The 19,498-nt window shown below is 46.4% G+C and overlaps 1 protein-coding gene across 1 annotated transcript in view; it reads left to right on the top strand.

The window, feature by feature from the left end:
• The first annotated feature begins 5,745 nt into the window (after window positions 1-5,745).
• The window catches only part of PID1 (phosphotyrosine interaction domain containing 1), a 264,178-nt gene continuing 250,425 nt past the window's right edge, over window positions 5,746-19,498 (top strand). Inside the window, exon 1 of the mRNA XM_027515348.1 lies at window positions 5,746-6,038. Within this exon, the coding sequence (XP_027371149.1) occupies window positions 6,009-6,038 (30 nt within the window). The 5' untranslated portion in view covers window positions 5,746-6,008. The remainder of the gene's footprint in view (window positions 6,039-19,498) is intronic.

The following is a 19,498-nucleotide window of genomic DNA, read 5'->3' as shown; positions in this document are numbered from 1 at the left end:
GGCTGGTGGGCTGCCGTCTATGGGGTCACACAGAGTCGGACATGACTGAAGTGACGCAGCAGCAGCAGCAGCAGTCCCGATGAAAGTGTACACTGCTAATCACTGAGGCAGGACTGTGGTCCAGGGCAACAGGGACCCTCAGAAACCAGGCCACAAAGGACAAGGAGAGTTGCCTGTTTCCGGGCTAAAGGTGGTAGAAACGGATCTGAACCCCGTCTTCCATGCCCTTCTCAGCCTCCCCAGCCTAGAAAAGAACGTTCATGAAAAGAAGGATGCTTCTGGATCCATCTTATGTGCATGCTAGTTGGAAAAGGAACCGTATTCACTCTTCATCTACAAAGACGGGCAGGATATTATTGACCGAGCTGTGTCTCAGAAAGGAGGAGGAGGACGGTGAAAAAGCAAGTACCTTCATGTTCACTGAAAACTGTGCTTGAAGGAATCTCCTCAGATCATTATATGATTGGAGCACAGCCCGCTTCCTGTCTTCCTGTCAGAAAGACTAGAAAAATTAGTAGGGTTCGGCAGCATGGGTCACAGACTCTGATAATAGGACCTAGCTGTGCACGAGGGAATTGCGAAAGCAAGAGTAAAAGAACAAGAAAGGAAATAAGTCTTTTTTTTCCCCTATCGTTTTGCCACAAATCGTGTGCGGGATCTTTGTTCCCTGACCTGGGATTGAACATGAGCCCTTTGTAGTGGAAGCATGGAGTCTTAACCACTGGACTGCCAGGGATGCCCTAGGAAAGGTCCTTATGTTAGACTATGAGGTTTCATTTTTATACCAACTCTGATAAATCGGTTGTTAGGAGAGACTGAGAAAGATGCGAGGTTTGCCCGGAAAGACTAACAGGTATTAGTGATGCTTTCTGAATCAATTATCTACCCCTACCTAACAAGCCACTCCAAAACTTAAGGCTTAAAAAAACAGCCATGTTATTTTTTCACGATTCTGAGGATCAGCAATTTGGGCTGGTCTCAGCTGAGTGGTTCTTCTGCTGGTCTCACCTGAGGCACCCACGTGGCTGCTGTCTTCGTGTGGTGTGGTTGAGCCATCGGCTCCCTCTGATGCTGTTGCTTTGGCTTGGCTTGGCTTCCCTCTACAAGGTCATCATTTCAAGGAGGCTAGTCTGGTTTCTTCCTGCCATGATCTCAGGTCTCAAGAGGGTAACAGTGGGAGCTGCAAGGTGTTTTGTGACCCAAGCTTAGACGTGCCATAGTGTCACTTCTGCTGAATTGTACTGATCAAAGCAGGTCACACATCCAACGCAAATTCAGAAGGTGCAGGTAAATTCAATCTCATGATGAGCACCCCACACTGCAAAGGGCATGACTTCCAAGGGGAGTGAAATGACTGTGACTGTCTTTGAAAATAATCCACCACCTTTTTATATTTATTTTATTTATTTATTTTTGCCACACCACGTGGCTTGTGAGATCTTAGTTACCCAACCGGGGATTGAACCCAGGTCCTTGACAGTGAGAGCAACGGAGTCTTAACCACTAAACCACCAGGGAACTCTCAATAATCCGCTGCTCTTCTAAGTCTGGTCAGAGTATGAGGAGATCCTGAGCAGAGAAATGAGAACACACATACCAGGTACTCACTAGTCCTGTACCATTTGCCTTTTAGCCTAGTTTGCAAAAACTACTGTGAAGGTTTCCTTTTAAGGGAGAGAAAGGGTTATATAAACACTCTTATAAGTACATAAGGGCTAGTGGCTCCATCCCTATAGGCAGGTTTAAATGTTTTAATGAGTTTTTTTTTTATATTGCTCATCTACAGCTGTTTTGGTGATTTTGAAATCAAGTTAATGATACCAGAAGGACTTTCCAATGCTTGCTCTGCTAAACATAATAAATATCTCTGGCCATATGATTAAATTAGAAATGGAAGTGAGCTTTAATATGGCATATCTCTTTCATGGGAAAAACTAAATCAAACAATTGAAGTCCACAAACATTCCAAGTGGAAATGACTGGATCACAGGAAACATGGGCCACTTTGCCACCTTGTGAGAATTTGATCATTCAGTAATAAAAAGAGGGATGAAAACTAAAGTTTTCTGCACATGTACTATGTACACGGCATGTCGCACACATTCACTCATGCGTGGCCTCCAATAACTCTCAAGTACCACCATCCTTGTTATAGATGAGAAGGCTGAGGTTCAGCAAGGCCAGTGACTTGCCAAAAGTTCTCCCCAAGGTAGTTCAAAGGCTAAGATTCAGGCCTTATTGTCCTAGGTTCTCTCCAATACTTACTGAAATTGATACATATTTTCTACTTGTATTAAAATTATACACAATGTAGCTTACTTTCAACAAATCTATTATCACAGCATAAGCATTTTAAAGCTGCAATGTAGATTCATAATTTTCCTCAATGGCTGCATAATATTTTAATATTTTTATGATTTGCTGGGTCACAGCTTAATTCACCATCCTTCTGATGGAAAAACATCTAGATTGCTTACCTTAGGGCTCAGAATCATGAACTACACTAAATCTGGTTTATAAGAATTTCTGGATGTGGTTGGAATTCTTTTCCTGGACAAAACATTGTGTTTATAATTCATCTTGGCCTTGCCAATTTTTTTTTTTTTTTTTTTGGTGTGGTCCTTTTCCTTGAAATGGTAATTATTAATAAGATTAGACCCGCTTAGATAATTACAGGAGAGTAAGTACATGAAATTACACACATACCTGGGTGCCTAATATTTCTACTCACGCCACCAAAACAAATCCTGCTTATTTCAGGAATGACTCCTTGTTCAGAACCACCCTGTTTTATTTTCAGACTCACCAGGAGGTTGAGGTGACTTCTCCCAGAAAGGGGCTGGGAGAGATATGGATGCACATCCTGGCTCTGGCCAGTAGGTGTCTCTGTTTCATTCACCCTCTATTGCAGGTTCCTCCTGAATGGAAAGGCTTGGGAGCAGAACTGATGGTGGGAGAGTTGTCCTATTCCTTTTGCCACCTACCAGGCTCTACCTGCACTCTCATGTCCCGGCCCCAGATTCCTGATTCCTGACAAAAAGGTCATTAAAACTAGGGATGTCCTCTGAGTTTAAACACTACTTTACCAAACCCGCTTGCAAAGTGGAACTGGCAACTGAAAACCAAATCAACAGAGCCCCGAAGCCTTTTCTCCTTAAATAGCATCGTACTCTGAACTAAAAGCTGTATTACTGAGTCATAACAATTAATTACACTCGGAGGTGAGAAGACAGGATTTAACGCTATAATGCAATTTGAATGTAGGCCGTTATCTCATCCCACTGCTATTTAAAACAAAATCACTTTTCCACGGGAGCATCTGCGACCAAGGATGGTTTCAAAGCTGAAGTCGGAAAACATCCCTGGCAACTGAGTGGTTCTGTTTTAGCTTCCTGAGAGGTTTAACATGCACATTTGGATTTTCTAGATTTTCGTAATGAAGTGCCTCTTTCTCTGCTTTGGGATTTTTATAAAAAAAGAATTAGGAGGCTGGGGAGGTCTATTATTTGCAGCAGGAAATTTCTAGGTGTGGGAAGTGTGTTGGATGAGTTATTGGAAAAGTAAAAATATCATCTCCAAACAGAGAGCACATGACCAAGCATCTGAGATGTATTTCCATGTAGGGCTGACATTCCAACACCTCATCAGAAAGGAGCTATTGGTAGATCCAGAGCAGGTAGCAGGGACTGGGGAAGTAGCTGAGAAAGTCTTTGTGGTTGTCAGGCAGGAGTGGGAGGTCCTGTGGTCATGGTGGAGACGGAGACCAGCCTTTGAGAAGCATCTCTGTGGCTCTGCTGGCTCTTAGGGCATTGAGGGTCTTCCTGGGTGGGTGGCATCAACCAGCAAGTGTGTGGTTTGGAAGGAGCTCTCTGGAGCCCTGGAGAAGAGTCCTAGATAGGCACTGCCTCTGTGTGACTCTCCTCTGGGTGACTCTGTGAATCTCGTGTTCCCCAAAGCCAGGGAGATGTGTGTTTGTCTCCCTTGGAGAGTCCTGGGAGGGTCTGGTGAACTGAGTGTTCTAATATATGGAGCCTGGTGGGCTGCCGTCTGTGGGGTCGCACAGAGTCGGACACGACTGAAGCGCCTTAGCAGCAGCAGCAGCATGCATGACCCTGATGCTGGGAAAGATTGAAGGCACGAGGAGAAGGGGGCGGCAGAGGATGAGATGGTTGGATGGCATCACTGACTCGATGGAAATGAACTTGAGCAAACTCTGGGAGATGGTGAAGGAAAGAGGAGCCTGGTGTGCTGCGGTCCATGGGGTCGCAGACAGTGGGACACCACTTAGCGCCTGAACAACAACAACAATGCATGATGATGGGCAGATCCTTCCAGACGTGGGTGTTAGTTTGGACGGTGCCGGAGCAGCTCAGGGCCCAGGCTGTGCATCTACAGTACAATATGCTCTCAAGACCCTTCTCCTGCCAGCCCTCGCTGCCTCATGGGACTCGCCTCTCAGCTTTGGCCGCCCCCCTCCCCAAACATCTCCTGGTCCTTCCCCTCTCTCTGTTGCTTCTGTTCTCAAGCATCTCCTACCACTTCTCCTCCCACCCTCATCATCAGTTTCCAGATTCCACTTAGCTTCCCCATCCTGTTCAGCTCTGCTAACCTCCAGCCCCCGCAGGTTGCCCTTCTCCCACGGTATTTCCCTGGTCAGAGCAGAAGCCAGTAAGCGCTCCAGCCTTCAAGCCACCTGGAAGCCACTCACTGGCTGTATGACTTGAATGGTCACCTACACTCTGTGAGCCTCGATTGTTTCATCCAAGTGATGGGAATGTTCATGTTTGTCTCAGCCAGTTGTCAAGGGCATCGGAGGGGCTGGGTTTCCTTAGGAAAGGGAGTTATTTCACGGAGGCCAACACCACCCTCCACACCCTGGGTGACCCTTGGCTTATGTTTGGGTTCACAGAGCTTCCTGAGGGACCTGGCAGATCTCAGAATGGATGCAGGATGGGGGACTTCGGGCCACCTTCCTCCTCCAGGTTACAGGCGCCCCAGTCCTCTGCCTTTCATGCCATCCCTCACTTGGTGCGCCCATCTTTCCCTCTTACTCCAGACGACCCCCCCCAGACCCACCCTCCCCTCCCGCAAGACGCTCTCCTCTCCCTTTCTTCATCCATCAGCCCCGTTTTCTTTTCTTCCCAACATGTTTCACTCAGCATCTGACCGAGGAGCGCCCTTTCAGATGCTGAGTGAAACATGTTGGGAAGAAAATACCTTTCAGGGGTGTTCTCTGTCGTTGACCATCTTCTCCAACTAGAACGGAGCTCGGGAGTCTTCTATTTTGCGCCACTGTATTCTCAGAATCTAGCACAGGGGCTGGAGCCTAACAGATGCTCAGTTAACTCCAGGGGGAGGCATGAATGGGATTCTGTGGGTACAGTGCCAGTCAAGACCCAGGCCGGTTCAGAGATCCCTGCTGACCGACCGAAAGCCTGGGACCCCCAGTGGGGGCGACGTGAGTTCTGGCTTCAGGAAGCCCCCTTCTGCAGGCTCTTCAGTCTCCCAGATCCTATCCCACCCGGGGCTTCCTCGAGGGTCGGGGGGCGGGGGCAGGCTGTGGGTTCTGGCCTGCCCACACCCTCCGCGCCGGGATGCGGGGCCCCCCGCGGCAGGGTATGCGGGCCCCCCGGGCGGGCGCCGGCCCCGGGCATGCTCAGAGCGCGCAGGTCCGGGCGGCGGCGGCGGCGGCGGGGGAGGAGGGAGCGGCCGCCGCCGCCGTGCGCTCGCGGGCCCGGGCGGAGCTGCGCAGTCCTCTCGCAGCTGCGCCAGGACAGCCGGCGCGCCGCCGTGCCCACAAGTTGCCGGCCGCCGAGCGCCGCGCCGCCTCCTCGCGCTCGCAGACCCGAGAGCCCACCCCGCGGCGGTCGCCGGCTCCGGGACGCACCTCCCGCGGACGCCCACCCCAGATGTGAAGCGGGACCGCAGCCCCTGCCGCCTCCCACCCTGCCGGCGCCCATCGACAGAGTCTTGCCAGCGTCTCCAGTGCCCAACCCCGCGGCTGGAAGATGTGGCAGCCGGCCACGGAGCGCCTGCAGGTAAGGGGTCGCGGGGGGCTGGGGGCCAGCGTGGAGGAGGAGGTGCTCGGACCCGAGGACCAGAGCACCTCTTGCAAGGGTTTGCCTGAAGCGGTCATGAAAGACACAAAGATTAGAACCTGATGCTGTCGGTTTCACCCAGCTGCCAGATACCCGGTCGGGGAGCTGGGGGTGATGAAATTGAAGAAGGCTCAGCTCTGGGCATCACAACTTTTGCCTTGGGGGCTAGTGCGCCTGGAGATTTATATAAGATTGGACTTTCTGACCAGCAATTTTAGATTGGTTTCCACTGACACAGTTTACTGGTCTGGGGTTAGGATTTTTGCATCCAGATTATTATTATTGTTGTTGTTGTTATTTTTTGTCTCCGGGAAAGACAGAACAAATTATTTGTGAAAGCATTTGTTTGCCAATATAATTTGGAAATCCTCAAGCTTGGTTTGGCTTGGTCATGGTATGCTACTTATTCTATTTTTTCTTATTTGTTGGCCCTCTCGCCTCATCTCCCCTGAACCCAGGCTCCCCCAGATATTTGAAAATCAAAAGTGAAGTTCAGCCAGGAATAGTTATGCCCTGGGGTCATCTCTTTAAAATTTTTTTTCCGCTGCTGTCTGCTGAAATGTCTAACTGCCTTTAATTTGGATTCAGGAGCCAGGGAGTTGGGAAGGGGCGGGGTGGTCAAAGTGAGAAAGTGGGGCGTTGTTTCTGAGAGGGGCTCATTCAGTGACACTCGGAACCCCCAAATCACCCCGACTGTAAGGTCTGATGACTGCTTTCCCTGGAAAATATTCTGCGGAGGAAGGGCAGCTACCCTGCCAGATAAAATCTACTGAATCCTGCAGTTAAACTTTTGGCAGGCTCAGAGCCACATTGTTTCGTAGTAAACTTTGAAGAAGTGTTTAAGTGGTAAAATACAGCACGGTTGGATGCCGAATGTATTTGAAGTCTTGGGACAGGGAGGCCAGGAGCCCTGGCTGGCTTCGGAGGTTTTCAATGAAAATTTGAAGGGCCAGACTGTCTCTGAGATGCTAGGAGAAGCTAACTAACCTTTGCCTGTGGGTTCTCATGCTGAGGATTAACCTGCAGAGGGCATTGCTTTGAGCAGAAATAGATGCCCCAAGACCCCTTTCTGAGCCTCCCTGGGCTCGTCGTTTTGGGGAGGGGGTTTCATAGTAAGAGCTTGAGACCCCAGGCCAATCCCCAAGGGTCTCCAACCCACTGAGCAAGGAAAGAGATCTTTAGCCTTGAAGATGGGGAGGTGGTTGACTGGCCTCCTAACTCCGAGAGTCAACATCGGGCTCTGAGCCATTGGCCAGAGGTGATGTAAGTGTATTTCGGGACTGGCATCAGCTGCCAGTTGTACATGTGCGTTTTTCCTTTCGTTCAGGGCAGTGAATTTATGCTAAAGGAAGGAGTGACTGAGCGGAGGTGGAGGGTTTTCCCATCTGAGTGAGGAGTGGAGCTCTTGGAGAGATGAGGCTAGAATTCCTGCCGGTGGCTTTTATGGCCTGGGGAATCCATGCCTCTGCGGAGTTTGTGGATTTTTGCCTCTTGAAGTTATTTCTATTGGCGTCTTTCATGTAGGGACTCCTGTGTGCTCCGCAGCACGTGACCTTGGCAGGGGCTAGCTCTGGCTTGCGTTCTGCATGGCAGTTGTTCCTCTCTAGAAAGGGCCTTCTGGCTCTTCTGTGAAATGTACACACGTGCATTTGGCGTGAACCTGGTTTATTAACAGTGTGCATTCGCAGTGCATTCTTGTTTTCCTCTACAAGTGTCGGATTGAAAGAGCAGGGGGGTTCCACATTTGAAAGCTCAGGTTAAACATGGCTTGTCACTAAGATCAGGTCACCCCTGGAAGGTACTTATCAACACAGGGCTTAACTTCCTGCTCCCCAAATTTAAATGATTCACCAGGCCTGGTCCTCTTTATAAAAGTATGTCTCAAACCTTGACATTATAAAAGTGGAGAAAAACCTTCGTATTCACAGCTTCTTCCCAATAGCAGTTCTGCTGTTCTTTAGAACAGAATTTGGATATTTTTGCTTTTTGCTTCTGGGGGAGAGAGTTGTTGAGGGTGAGGTGGTGAGTGAGTTGCTTGTAATAATATTTTATTTACATTCTTTGTGTTTATTTTTGTCATGGGCTCTGTTTGCTGTCTGGGATTCCCCTCTGCCCCTGCTTTTTTTTATTTCGTCCTTCAAGGCACCACCATATAGGAACGTTGGTTTCTGATTCTTCAGTGAATGGGATGTTTTCCATGACCAGATGTTGTGGCCATGGTGATGGCGAGGGAGAGCTGTTCAATGGGGAAATGATGATGAATCCCAGTTGTTAGTGGAGTCGAAACCCCACCCTCCTTACACAAATCTTTTTAACTGTCTCGTATAACCTCATGAATTTTTCCCTCATTAATTCTTAATGCAAACATTCTAATTTAGATGAGCTTGAGTGAAGAAACTGCTTCAAGGAAGTGCTCCCAGGGCTTCCTATCAGGACTAAGGAGTCAATTTCTTGTACTGACACCTGGAAACGGAAGAGGTGAGGGAAGAAAAGGACATCTCAGTGAATTGACTTGATTAGTCCCTATAGGTTGATGCCCGTTCAAAGGGTTTGTGGTCCAGGGAGTGTGGCTGGACTTTATTTAAGCTAGAGGGTCACCCTCCAACTAATTCGAGTCCAGTAACCAGCTCTCTTGCTCAGGAAATAGCATCCCTAATCAGAGTGGATTACCGTTATCAAACCCTGCTCCTTTGCCAAACAAAATAATGCTGCTACTTTCTGATTTGAGGCTTCGCTATTTGACCCAAATCCAGGACAGGCAAAGGGACCTGTTGCTTCTAGCAGGGCTGAGCTGGGGAATTTCTCATTCAGTCACACAGTTCATCTGCTCCCCTGAATGTTAAAACTTCTGTTAACATCCCACTGGAGCCCTCGCTGGGAGATTCTGCCATTAAAATTATAATAGGATCAAAGGGGATGTGAAGATTTAAATCACCACCTCAACTTTTAGAAATGAATAAATATGAATTCTTCCCTTTTTACCTTCTCCTTTGCACAGCAGACTTTTTTTTTTAGAAGGACTCAGGAGACTTATGAATTTTTAAAGAAGCTGATTTGAAACAGGCTCTTCTCAAAAAAGTGAAAGGGGACTTTCCAGTAGAAAAAGGCTAAGTATTGGTTTTTTAAAAACAGAGATGAGATGACTTTGGGCCTCGATATATTACAGTTTGCCGGGGTTGCCTGATTATCTTCATTGTTGGGCCAGGCAGATGCGTGAGCAGTGACAGACTCACTGCCCACGCAGGAGTGTGGACTCAGCCATAAGGAGTGTGTCTTTCCTCAGAACATCTGACTTCTGTGCACTACCAGACACACTTTTGGGAGCCCTGGAAAGGTGGAGAGCAGGAGAAAGATGACTGGAGACTGAGTTTGGAATGAAGGAGACCAGGGCATCCTCGCCTGTGGTGTAGTTATTACAAGGACAGAGTGGGATGTGGTAGTAGAAAGGTATGGGAAAAAGTTCTAGCAGATTCTAATTGTGGAGTCTGTGTGTGACCGTCTTCTTATGAGGCAGTCTATAAAGGTTCCAATAGTTTTCCTGTTTTGGCTGATCTTAAACTGTCTTCATGGCAGATTTCCTCATAGTTCAGTCGATAAAGAATCTGCCTGCATGGCAGGAGACCCGGGTTTGATTCCTGGGTAGGGAAGATCCCCTGGAGTAGGAAATGGCAATCCACTCCAGTATTCTTGCCTGGAGAAGCCCATGGTCAGAGGAGCCTGGTGGGCTGCAGTCCACGGGGTTGCAAGAGTCGGACACGACTTAGGGACTAACCCACCATGGCAGATCCAGAAAATACAAAACTTTCATTGATAAAGTTGGCTGTTGTCTCCCTCTCACCATTTTGTTCATTTATTTATTTTCATTCACATTTTGATCAGTGGCTGTAACTTAGAACCTCCAAAAGTGTGAAATGAGGAAGGGTAGGGAGGAAACCAGATCCTGAAGAACTTTTTCCTTTGACTTCTTGCTCAACTTTTGGCCGATAGAAAGGTTGGCGTTTGTGCCTAAATACCACTTGGCAATTACAGGAAATCAGAGTGCTTTTCCCATAGGATCTTCCTGCCCTTTCTGTGCCTTGTCATATCGGGCTGATCTTGCCTTGGTGTGGATCTTCAATTGTTCTCGACTTATTTCTCTGTGGTTATCATTTCCACTTTTTCCCGGAGAAAGTAGACAGGGGACCCTTCTAAAGGATCAGCTGGAGCCCATTTGACCAGGCCCATCAGGCAGAGAGAAAACCTTGGTAAATCTGACCCTTTTCCAGGCAGAGCAAATTGACAGGGGGAAACCAGAGCAAGGTGGGTCATGACAATAAGCACTTTTATGGTGCACGTGCTGGGTGTGTGGCACAGCGTTAAAGAGTTTTATTTGAATTATCGAGCTCATCTGCTTCCCATAACTGCTTTTATCCCCATTTTATAGATAAAGAAACTGAAAGCCAGAGAGTTCAAATGATCTGGCCAGAGTCCGGAAGCCAGGCGTGAACTGAACTGGAATTTGAACCAGGAGGTTTAGCTCTGGATCTTCTTAAGCAGTTATTATTATTATTATTTGGAAGGATAAGGTGGAGTATGATGCTTACTTGTGTGGGTGCTCTTGTTATTAATCAGTAGAATGAGTGGTGGTCTCGTTGGCTGTGAGAGGCCACTTTCATATCTCTTGTTGAATTGGTGTGGTTGCCTGTGTTGACCAAAGGTTACCCCATTTTTGGTGGCCCAGATCTCTGGTGGGGAATAAGCTGTGTGTATTGTCCTCAAGCTGTAATTCCCAAGTGCCATTTAAGAGTCTCTTGAGCTGGAGCACATGGCATTTATCCAAACTAGAGACCTAGAAAGCTGGCAATAAAGCCTGATCACGTCTGCAGTCATTCTCCACTGAAGCCAAAAATGTGGAGAAGGGAGGGGGGAGTTCGGAGAGTTCAAGAGCAATTGCTTAGAAATAAGCAATAGCTGCTCTTACGGACTCACAGGTTTCTCACTAAATCGATCCTACGTTTTGCTATTCTTTTCAACCCTCATAGTTGAGAAAGCGCAGAGCATCTGGCCTTATCCTTCCTAAAGAAAACTTGGCCTTCTCATCAATCTGAGGTCTTGCGGAAGTAAAATGTTATCTTACAGCGTTAGGTCTTTCTCAGAGTTTTGACAGACTCGAGACCTTGAAAGCAGGTGATAAAGCCTGATCACATCTGCAGTTGTTTCCCGTTTAGACCAGAACTGTGGGGAATGGAGGGAGGAGGTGGAGAGTTCAAGAGCATAATCTCTACCAAGTGACTTGCAAAATGCTTGCCTTGGAAAATTAAAAAAAAACAAAAACAAAAAACCTCTCTGCCCTTTGGTTACCTGTTGCCTAATGGGCTGTTTGATGTTGACTGTCCTGGGTTATCTTGGAGCATTAGGCAATATTTTGCACTTTGTTTGATGTTCCAGATTGTCCCTCTCCTCCCTCTTCGCTTGCACTGACTCCATTCCATAAAATGAATTCATCTTGTAGATCGGATCCTGAAACAGCTGGCGCTGGCCAGCCCCACGGCTAAAGGCGATCAGGCTCCCTTGCGCAGGGCTATCTGACTCCTCGAATAGCAGCAGTTTAGGGACTCCTTAGTGGTCAGCAAATAAAACCAATTCAGAAGCACTCAATAGCTGCAGTGTGCTTCTGCTCAGCTGTGCCCCCCTCCCCGCCCCCTGGGGCACAAATCTAAACTGAGGCTTTATATAAGTAGAGCAAGAAGAAATAGTGGAGATGTTTGTCCCAAGACCTCCTTAGAGACTAGTAGAATCCATTACCATCATTTTATGTTAACTTAAAAAACAGAAAAAAAAGTTGTGATCCCAATTTAGCTGCTCTCCAGTGATAAAGCATCCGTGCATTCACCAGGTCCAAACCCTCAGGCCAAGAACTGGAAAAGGATGCTGTTAAGGATAAAGCACAGACTTGCTGTGTGCATTTGGCCTGTTTCAGTGCTACCAAAGTCACAGTGAGCCCTCTCACTCAGTCCGTTCTGCTGCTACTGGGTCCTTCCTCTTGCTCTTCCACGTCTAGCAGCCTCGATCTCCTCTTCCTCCCCTCATTTGTTGTAACTGAGGTCTTAATTTGATAAGGGAGGTTCTAGTGGTGAAAAAATTACCACCTCCTGCGTTTTGAAGTTAGTTCGTTTTTGTTAGTTAGATTTTTTATTACTTGTATCCACCTGACATGGCTACTTAGGGACCAAGATTCAGATTAACCCCTGGTCTCTGTGTCTTACTCATCGTGATGGGTAGAATCTCTTCCCTTCCCATCAAGACATGTTGAAATCCTAACCCTGGGACCTGTGAGTATAGCCTTATTTGGAAATTGGGATTGTGCAGATGTAACTGAGTAAAGGTGAGGTCATACTGGGTTAGGGTGAGCCCTACACTCGATGTCTGTATAAGGAGAGATTTGAAGACACAGAGGAGACTCGACAGAGAGGGCCAAGTGAAGATGGAGGCAGAGGATGGAGTTGTGGTACTGCAAGCCAGTGATCAAACCAGTCCATCCTAAAGGAAATCAACCCTGAATCTTCACTGAAAAGACTGATGCTGGACCCAAAGTTCCAATACTTTGGCCACCTGATGTGAAGAGCTGACTCATTGGAAAAGACCCTGATACTGGGAAAGACTGAGGAGGGAAAGGGGTGGCAAAGGATGAGATGGTTGGACCGCATCACCGACTCAATGGATATGAGTTTGCGCAAGCTCTGGGAGATGGTGAAGGACAGGGAATCCTGGCGTGCTGCAGTCCATGGGGTCCCAAAGAGTTGGAAACAGCTTAGTGGCTGAACAACAGCAATAACAAGCCAAGGAAAGCCAAGGATGGCTGGCAACCACCGGAGGCCATAAGAGTCAAGCAAAGATTCCTTCCCAGAGCCTTTGGAGGGAGGATGGCCCTACCAACCTCTTGGCTTTCAATTTCCAGCCTCCAGAACTGCCAGAGAGGACGTTTTTGTGGTTTTAAGCCGTCCAATCTGTGGTGACCTGTTACAGCAGCCCAAGGTGTCTAATGTGCCAGTACACTCGTGAAACCTGCTGCCTTTTTATTTATTTGTTTAGGGCTTCCCTGGTGGCTCAGTGGTGAAGAATCCACCTGCCAATGCAGGAGACAAAATTTTGATCTCTGGTTCGGGAGCTCCCCTGGAGGAAGAAATGGTAACCCACTCCAGTATTCTTGCCTGGAAAATCTCATGGACAGAGGAGGCTGGCAGGCTATAATCCATGGAATTGCAAAGAGTCAGACACGACTCAGTGAGTAAAACAGCAACAACAACAGCAGCAACAGGAAGGAAACTAACACACTAGTACACTCATGACATGAAACCTGCTGTCTTTTTATTTGTTTCTTTTTGGCTGCCCTGGACCTTCGTTGCTAAACTTGGGCTTTCTAGTTGTGGAGAGCCGGGGGCTGCTCTCTAGTCGTCCTCAGGCTTCTTACTGTGGCGGCTTTTCTTGTTACAGAGAGTAGTCTCTGGGCACTGGGGGTTCAGGAGTTGCAGTTCCTGGGCTCTAGAGCGCCGGCTTAGTAGTTGTGGCCCATGCGCTTAGTTGCTCTGTGCCAGGTGGGATCTTCCTCTACCAGGGATCGAACCCCCGTGTCCCCTGCATTGGCAGGAAGATTCCTATCCACTGTGCCAGCAGGGAAGTCCAAGCCTGCAGCCTTTGTCTGTGTCTGTCTCTGTACTTCCTGAGGCTGAGATGTGCCTGACTTTCATATCCTGGGATGAAATCACTGTGTCTGTATACCATTTTCTTTTTGTGCAGAGTTTGAATCTGTTTATGGTGGATTTGGAAGATAATGAACATAGGCATTAGAGGAACAGTTAAATGCCCGCTCCTTTCTTCCCACTTCTTCTCTTCTACTTCTGGTCAACATCCTGGGAAAATGACGCACACGCCAAGAAGACCGTGTGCCTGGAGGGAGGGCCTCTTGGCAGTAACTGTGCTTCAAGAGATAGTTCACTCTGGTACTTAAGATCTTGGGCTGGGATGTGGAAGACAGTCCCTTCAGGGTAGATCTCGGTGACGGTTTTTCAGACAGCTGGAACCAAGGGAGGCCCAGGGTTTTATTCTCAAAATAATCCATGTTGTTCGTCTCTGTGATGTCCCTGGTTGGATAGCCAGCCTCTGGGATTTGCCTCTTCCCAACTAGGATAATGTAGGCTTCCCATGTGGCTCAGAGGTGAAGAATCCGCCTGTCACTGAAGGAGATGCAAGAGACCTGGGTTCGATCCCTGGGTTGGGCCAATGCCCAGGAGAAGGGAATGGCAACCCACTCCAGTATCCTTGCCTGGAGAATCCCATGGACAGAGGAGCCTAGTGGTTGTATAGTCGATGAGGTGGCAAAGAGTCAGACACAAGGGAGGGACTGACACTAAATGACATTAGGAGTCATCACCCTTGACTTCCTGTGCCACCTCTTCTTTTTCATCTAGTAGCCATGACGGCTGCTGCCTGTGTGTGCAGGGAGGGAGACGTGCCAGGAGAAAGGGACTCCTTAATCGTTATCCTTTCTTCACGGTACATCCGTCCTAATCCTTTCATGACAAGCCCTTCCTCATGGTTTCTCTGTAATTGTGGGTCTGAGGATGAACACACAGATTGTGTAGACTCTTCTGCCCACTGCGTGCTTTGATGTGTTTACACCAGGAACCGGCTTCCTTAGGTATGTGTGGCGTCCTGGTGTTCAAGTCACCTATGATGCAGCAGAAACTGCTGTTTACCTTCTGTGTCTTCTGAGGATGCTCCCTGGGCATGGGACTGGGGGCTGGGGGACCATGGTAAGGCTGAGAGGCTGTGTTTTTTTTTTTTCGCTTGGACTTAACTTCTTGATACCTTGTGTGTGTGTATTTGCTCAGTCGTGTCTGCCTCTTTGTGACCCCATGGACTCCTCTGTCCATGGAATTTACCAGGCAAGAATACTGGAGTGGGTCACCAGTTCTTTTCTCCAGGATATCTTCCCGACCCAGGGACTGAACCTGGGTCCCTGATAGCTCAGCTGGTAAAGAATCCTCCTGAATGCAGGAGACCCCAGTTTGCTTCCTGGGTTGGGAAGATCCGCTGGAGAAGGGATAGGCTACCCACTCCAATATTCTTGGGCTTCCCTTGTGGCTCAGCTGGTAAAGAATACACCTGCAATGCAGAAGACCTGGGTTCAGTCCTTGGGTTGGGAAGATCCCCTGGAGAAGGGAAAGGCTACCCACTCCAGTATTCTGGCCTGGAGAATTTCATGGACTGAATAGTCTGTGGGGTCACAAAGAGACGCGACTGAGTGACTTTCACTTTCACTTTCATTGCCACATTATAGGCGGATTCTGTCTGAGCCACCAGGGAAGCTCCCTGCCCAGGGATCAAACCTGCAACCCTTGCACTGGAAGGTGAAGTCTTAACCACTGGACCACCAGGGAGGTCACCACCAGGGAGGTCTCTTGGTCCCTTAGTTATTAGTTTCTCAGGGCTGCTGTAACAAAGTACCACAAGCCAGACAGCTTATACAGCCGAAACGTACAGTCTCAGAGTTCTAGGAGATGGATGTCTCAAATCAGAGTGTGGGAAGCATTGATTTCTTCTGAGGGCTATGAGGAAGAATCTTTTTGATGCCTCCTTCCCAGCTTCTGGTGGTTTGCTGGCCATCTTTCCCATTTCTTGGCTTGTGGCCGCATCTCTCCAGGCTTTGCATTGCGTTCTCTCTGTGTGTTTGTCTCCATGTCCAAATTTCCTTTTTTAATAAAGACACTGATCACATTGGATTGAGGGCCCACCCTAATCCAGTATGATCTCATTCTAGCTTAACTATTTATATCTGTACTGATGCTATTTCCAAATAAGATCACATTCTGAACTACTCGGTGATAGAACTTCTACCTATGGAGGGACACAATTTGTGGAATTTATTTTTGGAGTCCTCTTTATGAACTGAAATATTTCTCCCTACTTGAATCAACCACCAAAAAAAAAAAAAAAGGTTTTATTTCCAAGCAGTGGTACAGATGTGTGATAGAGTAGAATCCACATCTTCTATGTGTCAAAGTCATGACTACTATTTTAGACTTGATATGATTAAAAATTGCAAACTAATATCTACTTAGGGTAATGAGCTAACATACCATAGAAGAGTGTGAAGTGTAATCTTGTTCCTTTGTGCTCGGTTATGTCTGATTCTTTGACATTCCATGGACCGTGCCATTCCAGACAGACTCCTCTGTCTATGGAATTCTCCAGGCAGGTATAGTGGAGTAGGTTGCCATTTCCTTCTTCAGGGGATCTTCTGGACCCAGGGATCAAACCTGGGTCTCTTGGGTCTCCTGCATTGGAAATGGATTCTGTACCACTGTGCCAGCTGGGAATTCTACTCATGAAGCAGACTCATGTGATCTGTCTGGTAGTTATTTTCCCAAAATTTTCTTAGGTTTTATCAATTCAGTTCAGTCGCTCAGTCATGTCTGACTCTTTGTGACCCCATGATTTGCAGCACGCCAGGCCTCCCTGTCCATCATCAACTCCCGGAGTTCACTCAAACTCATGTCCATCGAGTCGGTGATGCCATCCAGCCATCTCATCCTCTGTTGTCCTCTTCTCCTCCTGCCCCCAATCCCTCCTAGAATCAGAGTCTTTTCCAATGAGTCAACTCTTCACATGAGGTGGCCAAAGTATTGGAGTTTCAGCTTTAGCATCAGTCCTTCCAAAGAACACCCAGGACTGATCTCCTTTAGGATGGACTGGTCAGATCTCCTTGCAGTCCAAGGGACTCTCAAGAGTCTTCTCCAACACCACAGTTCAAAAGCATCAATTCTTTGGCACTCAACTTTCTTCACAGTCCAACTTTCACATCCATACATGACCACTGGAAAAACCATAGCCTTGACTAGACGGACCTTTGTTGGCAAAGTAATGTTTCTGCTTTTGAATATGCTGTCTAGGTTGGTCATAACTTTCCTTCCAAGGAGTAAGCGTCTTTTAATTTCATGGCTTCAATCACCATCTGCAGTGATTTTGAAGCCCCCAGAAATAAAGTCTGACACTGTTTCCACTGTTTCCCCATCTATTTCCCATGAAGTGATGGGACCAGATGCCATGATCTTAATTTTCTGAATGTTGAGCTTTAAGCCAACTTTTTCACTCTCCTCTTTCACTTTCATCAAGAGGCTTTTTAGTTCCTCTTCACTTTCTGCCATAAAGGTGGTGTCATCTGCATATTTGACGTTATTGATATTTCTCCCAGCAATCTTGATTCCAGCTTGTGCTTCCTCCAGCCCAGCGTTTCTCATGATGTACTCTGCGTATAAGTTAAATAAGCAGGGTAACAATATACAGCCTTGATGTACTCCTTTTCCTATTTGGAAACAGTCTGTTGTTCCACGTCCATGTCCAGTTCTAACTGTTGCTTCCTGACCTGTATATAGGTTTCTCAAGAGGCAGGTCAGGTGGTCTGGTATTCCCATCTCTTTCAGAATTTTCCACAGTTTATTGTGATCCACACAGTCAAAGGCTTTGGCATAGTCAATAAAACAGAAATAGATGTTTTTCTGGAACTCTCTTGCTTTTTCCATGATCCAGTGGATGTTGGCAATTTGATCTCTGGTTTCCTCTGCCTTTTCTAAAACCAGCTTTAACATCTGGAAGTTCATGGTTCACGAATTGCTGAAGCCTGGCTTGGAGAATTTTGAGCATGACTTTACTAGCGTGTGAGATGAGTGCAATTGTGTGGTAGTTTGAGCATTCTTTGGCATTGCCTTTCTTTGGGATTGGAATGAAAACTGACCTTTTCCAGTCCTGTGGTCACTGCTGAGTTTTCCAAACACATGCAAATATATTTTGGGTTGGCCAAAAAGGCCATTCAGACTTTTCTGTAAGATGGTAGATTTTACTCAAATGGACTTTGTGGCCAACCAATATTTAGTTTTTTTCCACATGTGTTTAAATAATATAGTCATTATACATATAAAACTCTGTAATTGTTTTCACTTTACAGAATATCTCTTGGGTATCTCTTTTGGTTAGTCCATGTAGCTCCAACCCATTCCTTTTCCTCCTTGCATAGAATTTTGTGATGGAGCTGGATTATTATTTATTCAGTCCTTCCTATATCAGGGAATAATTGGGTGGCATCCATGTTGTTTTTTCTCCCATAAATAATATTGTTATAAGGATCTGCATGCTGTCCTTGTGCTTATATTTCTTTAGACAGAACTGCTAAGAATGGAGTTGCTGAATCAAAGAGGCTGTGTGTTTTAAATCTTAGCAACTGTCAAAGAGGGCCTTTTATGAGAGTTCTGCTTTTTGATCAGAAGTTTATGTGATTTTAACAAAAGTACAAAGAAATAGTTTCCTAGAGCAAGGATAGTCTTTTCAACAAATTATGTGAAACAATCTGTATGCAAAACAGCAAAATCATCATCAGCAACAAATCCAAAATTTCAATCCATACCTCAGCAGATTGTATACAAAAATTCACCTGAAATGAATCATAGACCTACCTGTACCATAAACCCATAAAACTTCTAGACAGAATCGGCAGAAAATCTTTGTGACTTTGTATACATCTGTGTAGACAGTACTACAATCAAGATAATGACCAGATTCATCACACCCGAAGTTTCTTTGGATTGGGCAAAGATTTCCTAGAACAATAACAAAAACCCATTCAGTTAAAAGTTGGGTGAATTGAACTTCATCAGAATTGAAGGCTTCTTTCTTTAAAAGATGTTTGTAAGAGAATGAAAAGATAAGATGCAAACTGGGAGAAGACACTTGCAAATCATATATTTAAAATAAAGGGTTTGTATCCAGGATATATAAAGAACTCTCAAAACTCAATACTGTAATAAGATGAACAACTCAATTAAAGAAAATGAGCAAATGATTTGAACAAAAAAGTTATATGGATAGGAAATCAACACATGAAAAGACAGAACACATAAAAAGTCACTAGGAAAATGCAAATTAAAAGCATAATGAGGTAACACTCTACAACTGTAGAATAGCTAAAATTAAAAAAGCTTCAACCAAGCTAAATGTTGGTGAGGGTATGGAGGAATTGGACCTCTCATGCTTTGCTGGTGGGGATATAGCATGATTGAAAGCAGAATTATAGCTGCCTGAGCCTGGGATGGGAGGAGGGGATTAGAAGAAGGCTGGAAAAAGCTTTTAAAGGTGATGAATGTGCTCAGTGTTTTGATTACAGTGATGGTTCATGGGCTTATACATATGTCAAAACTTAGGAACTTGTATAGTTTATTACCTGTCGTTTACACCTACCCAAAGCTGTTAACGTCAATGTGAAATTTTCATTGTATGCCAGGCACAGTTCTAGGTGTTGGGAACTAAATAATATATAGTTTCTGCTCTCACCTCTGCAAATTGTCTGTAGTTTTTGTTTGCTTTTAACT

This window comes from Bos indicus x Bos taurus, chromosome 2, assembly GCF_003369695.1.
Source record: "Bos indicus x Bos taurus breed Angus x Brahman F1 hybrid chromosome 2, Bos_hybrid_MaternalHap_v2.0, whole genome shotgun sequence".
NCBI classification, from domain to species: domain Eukaryota; kingdom Metazoa; phylum Chordata; class Mammalia; order Artiodactyla; family Bovidae; genus Bos; species Bos indicus x Bos taurus.
This window is presented reverse-complemented; position numbering and strand designations above follow the sequence as displayed.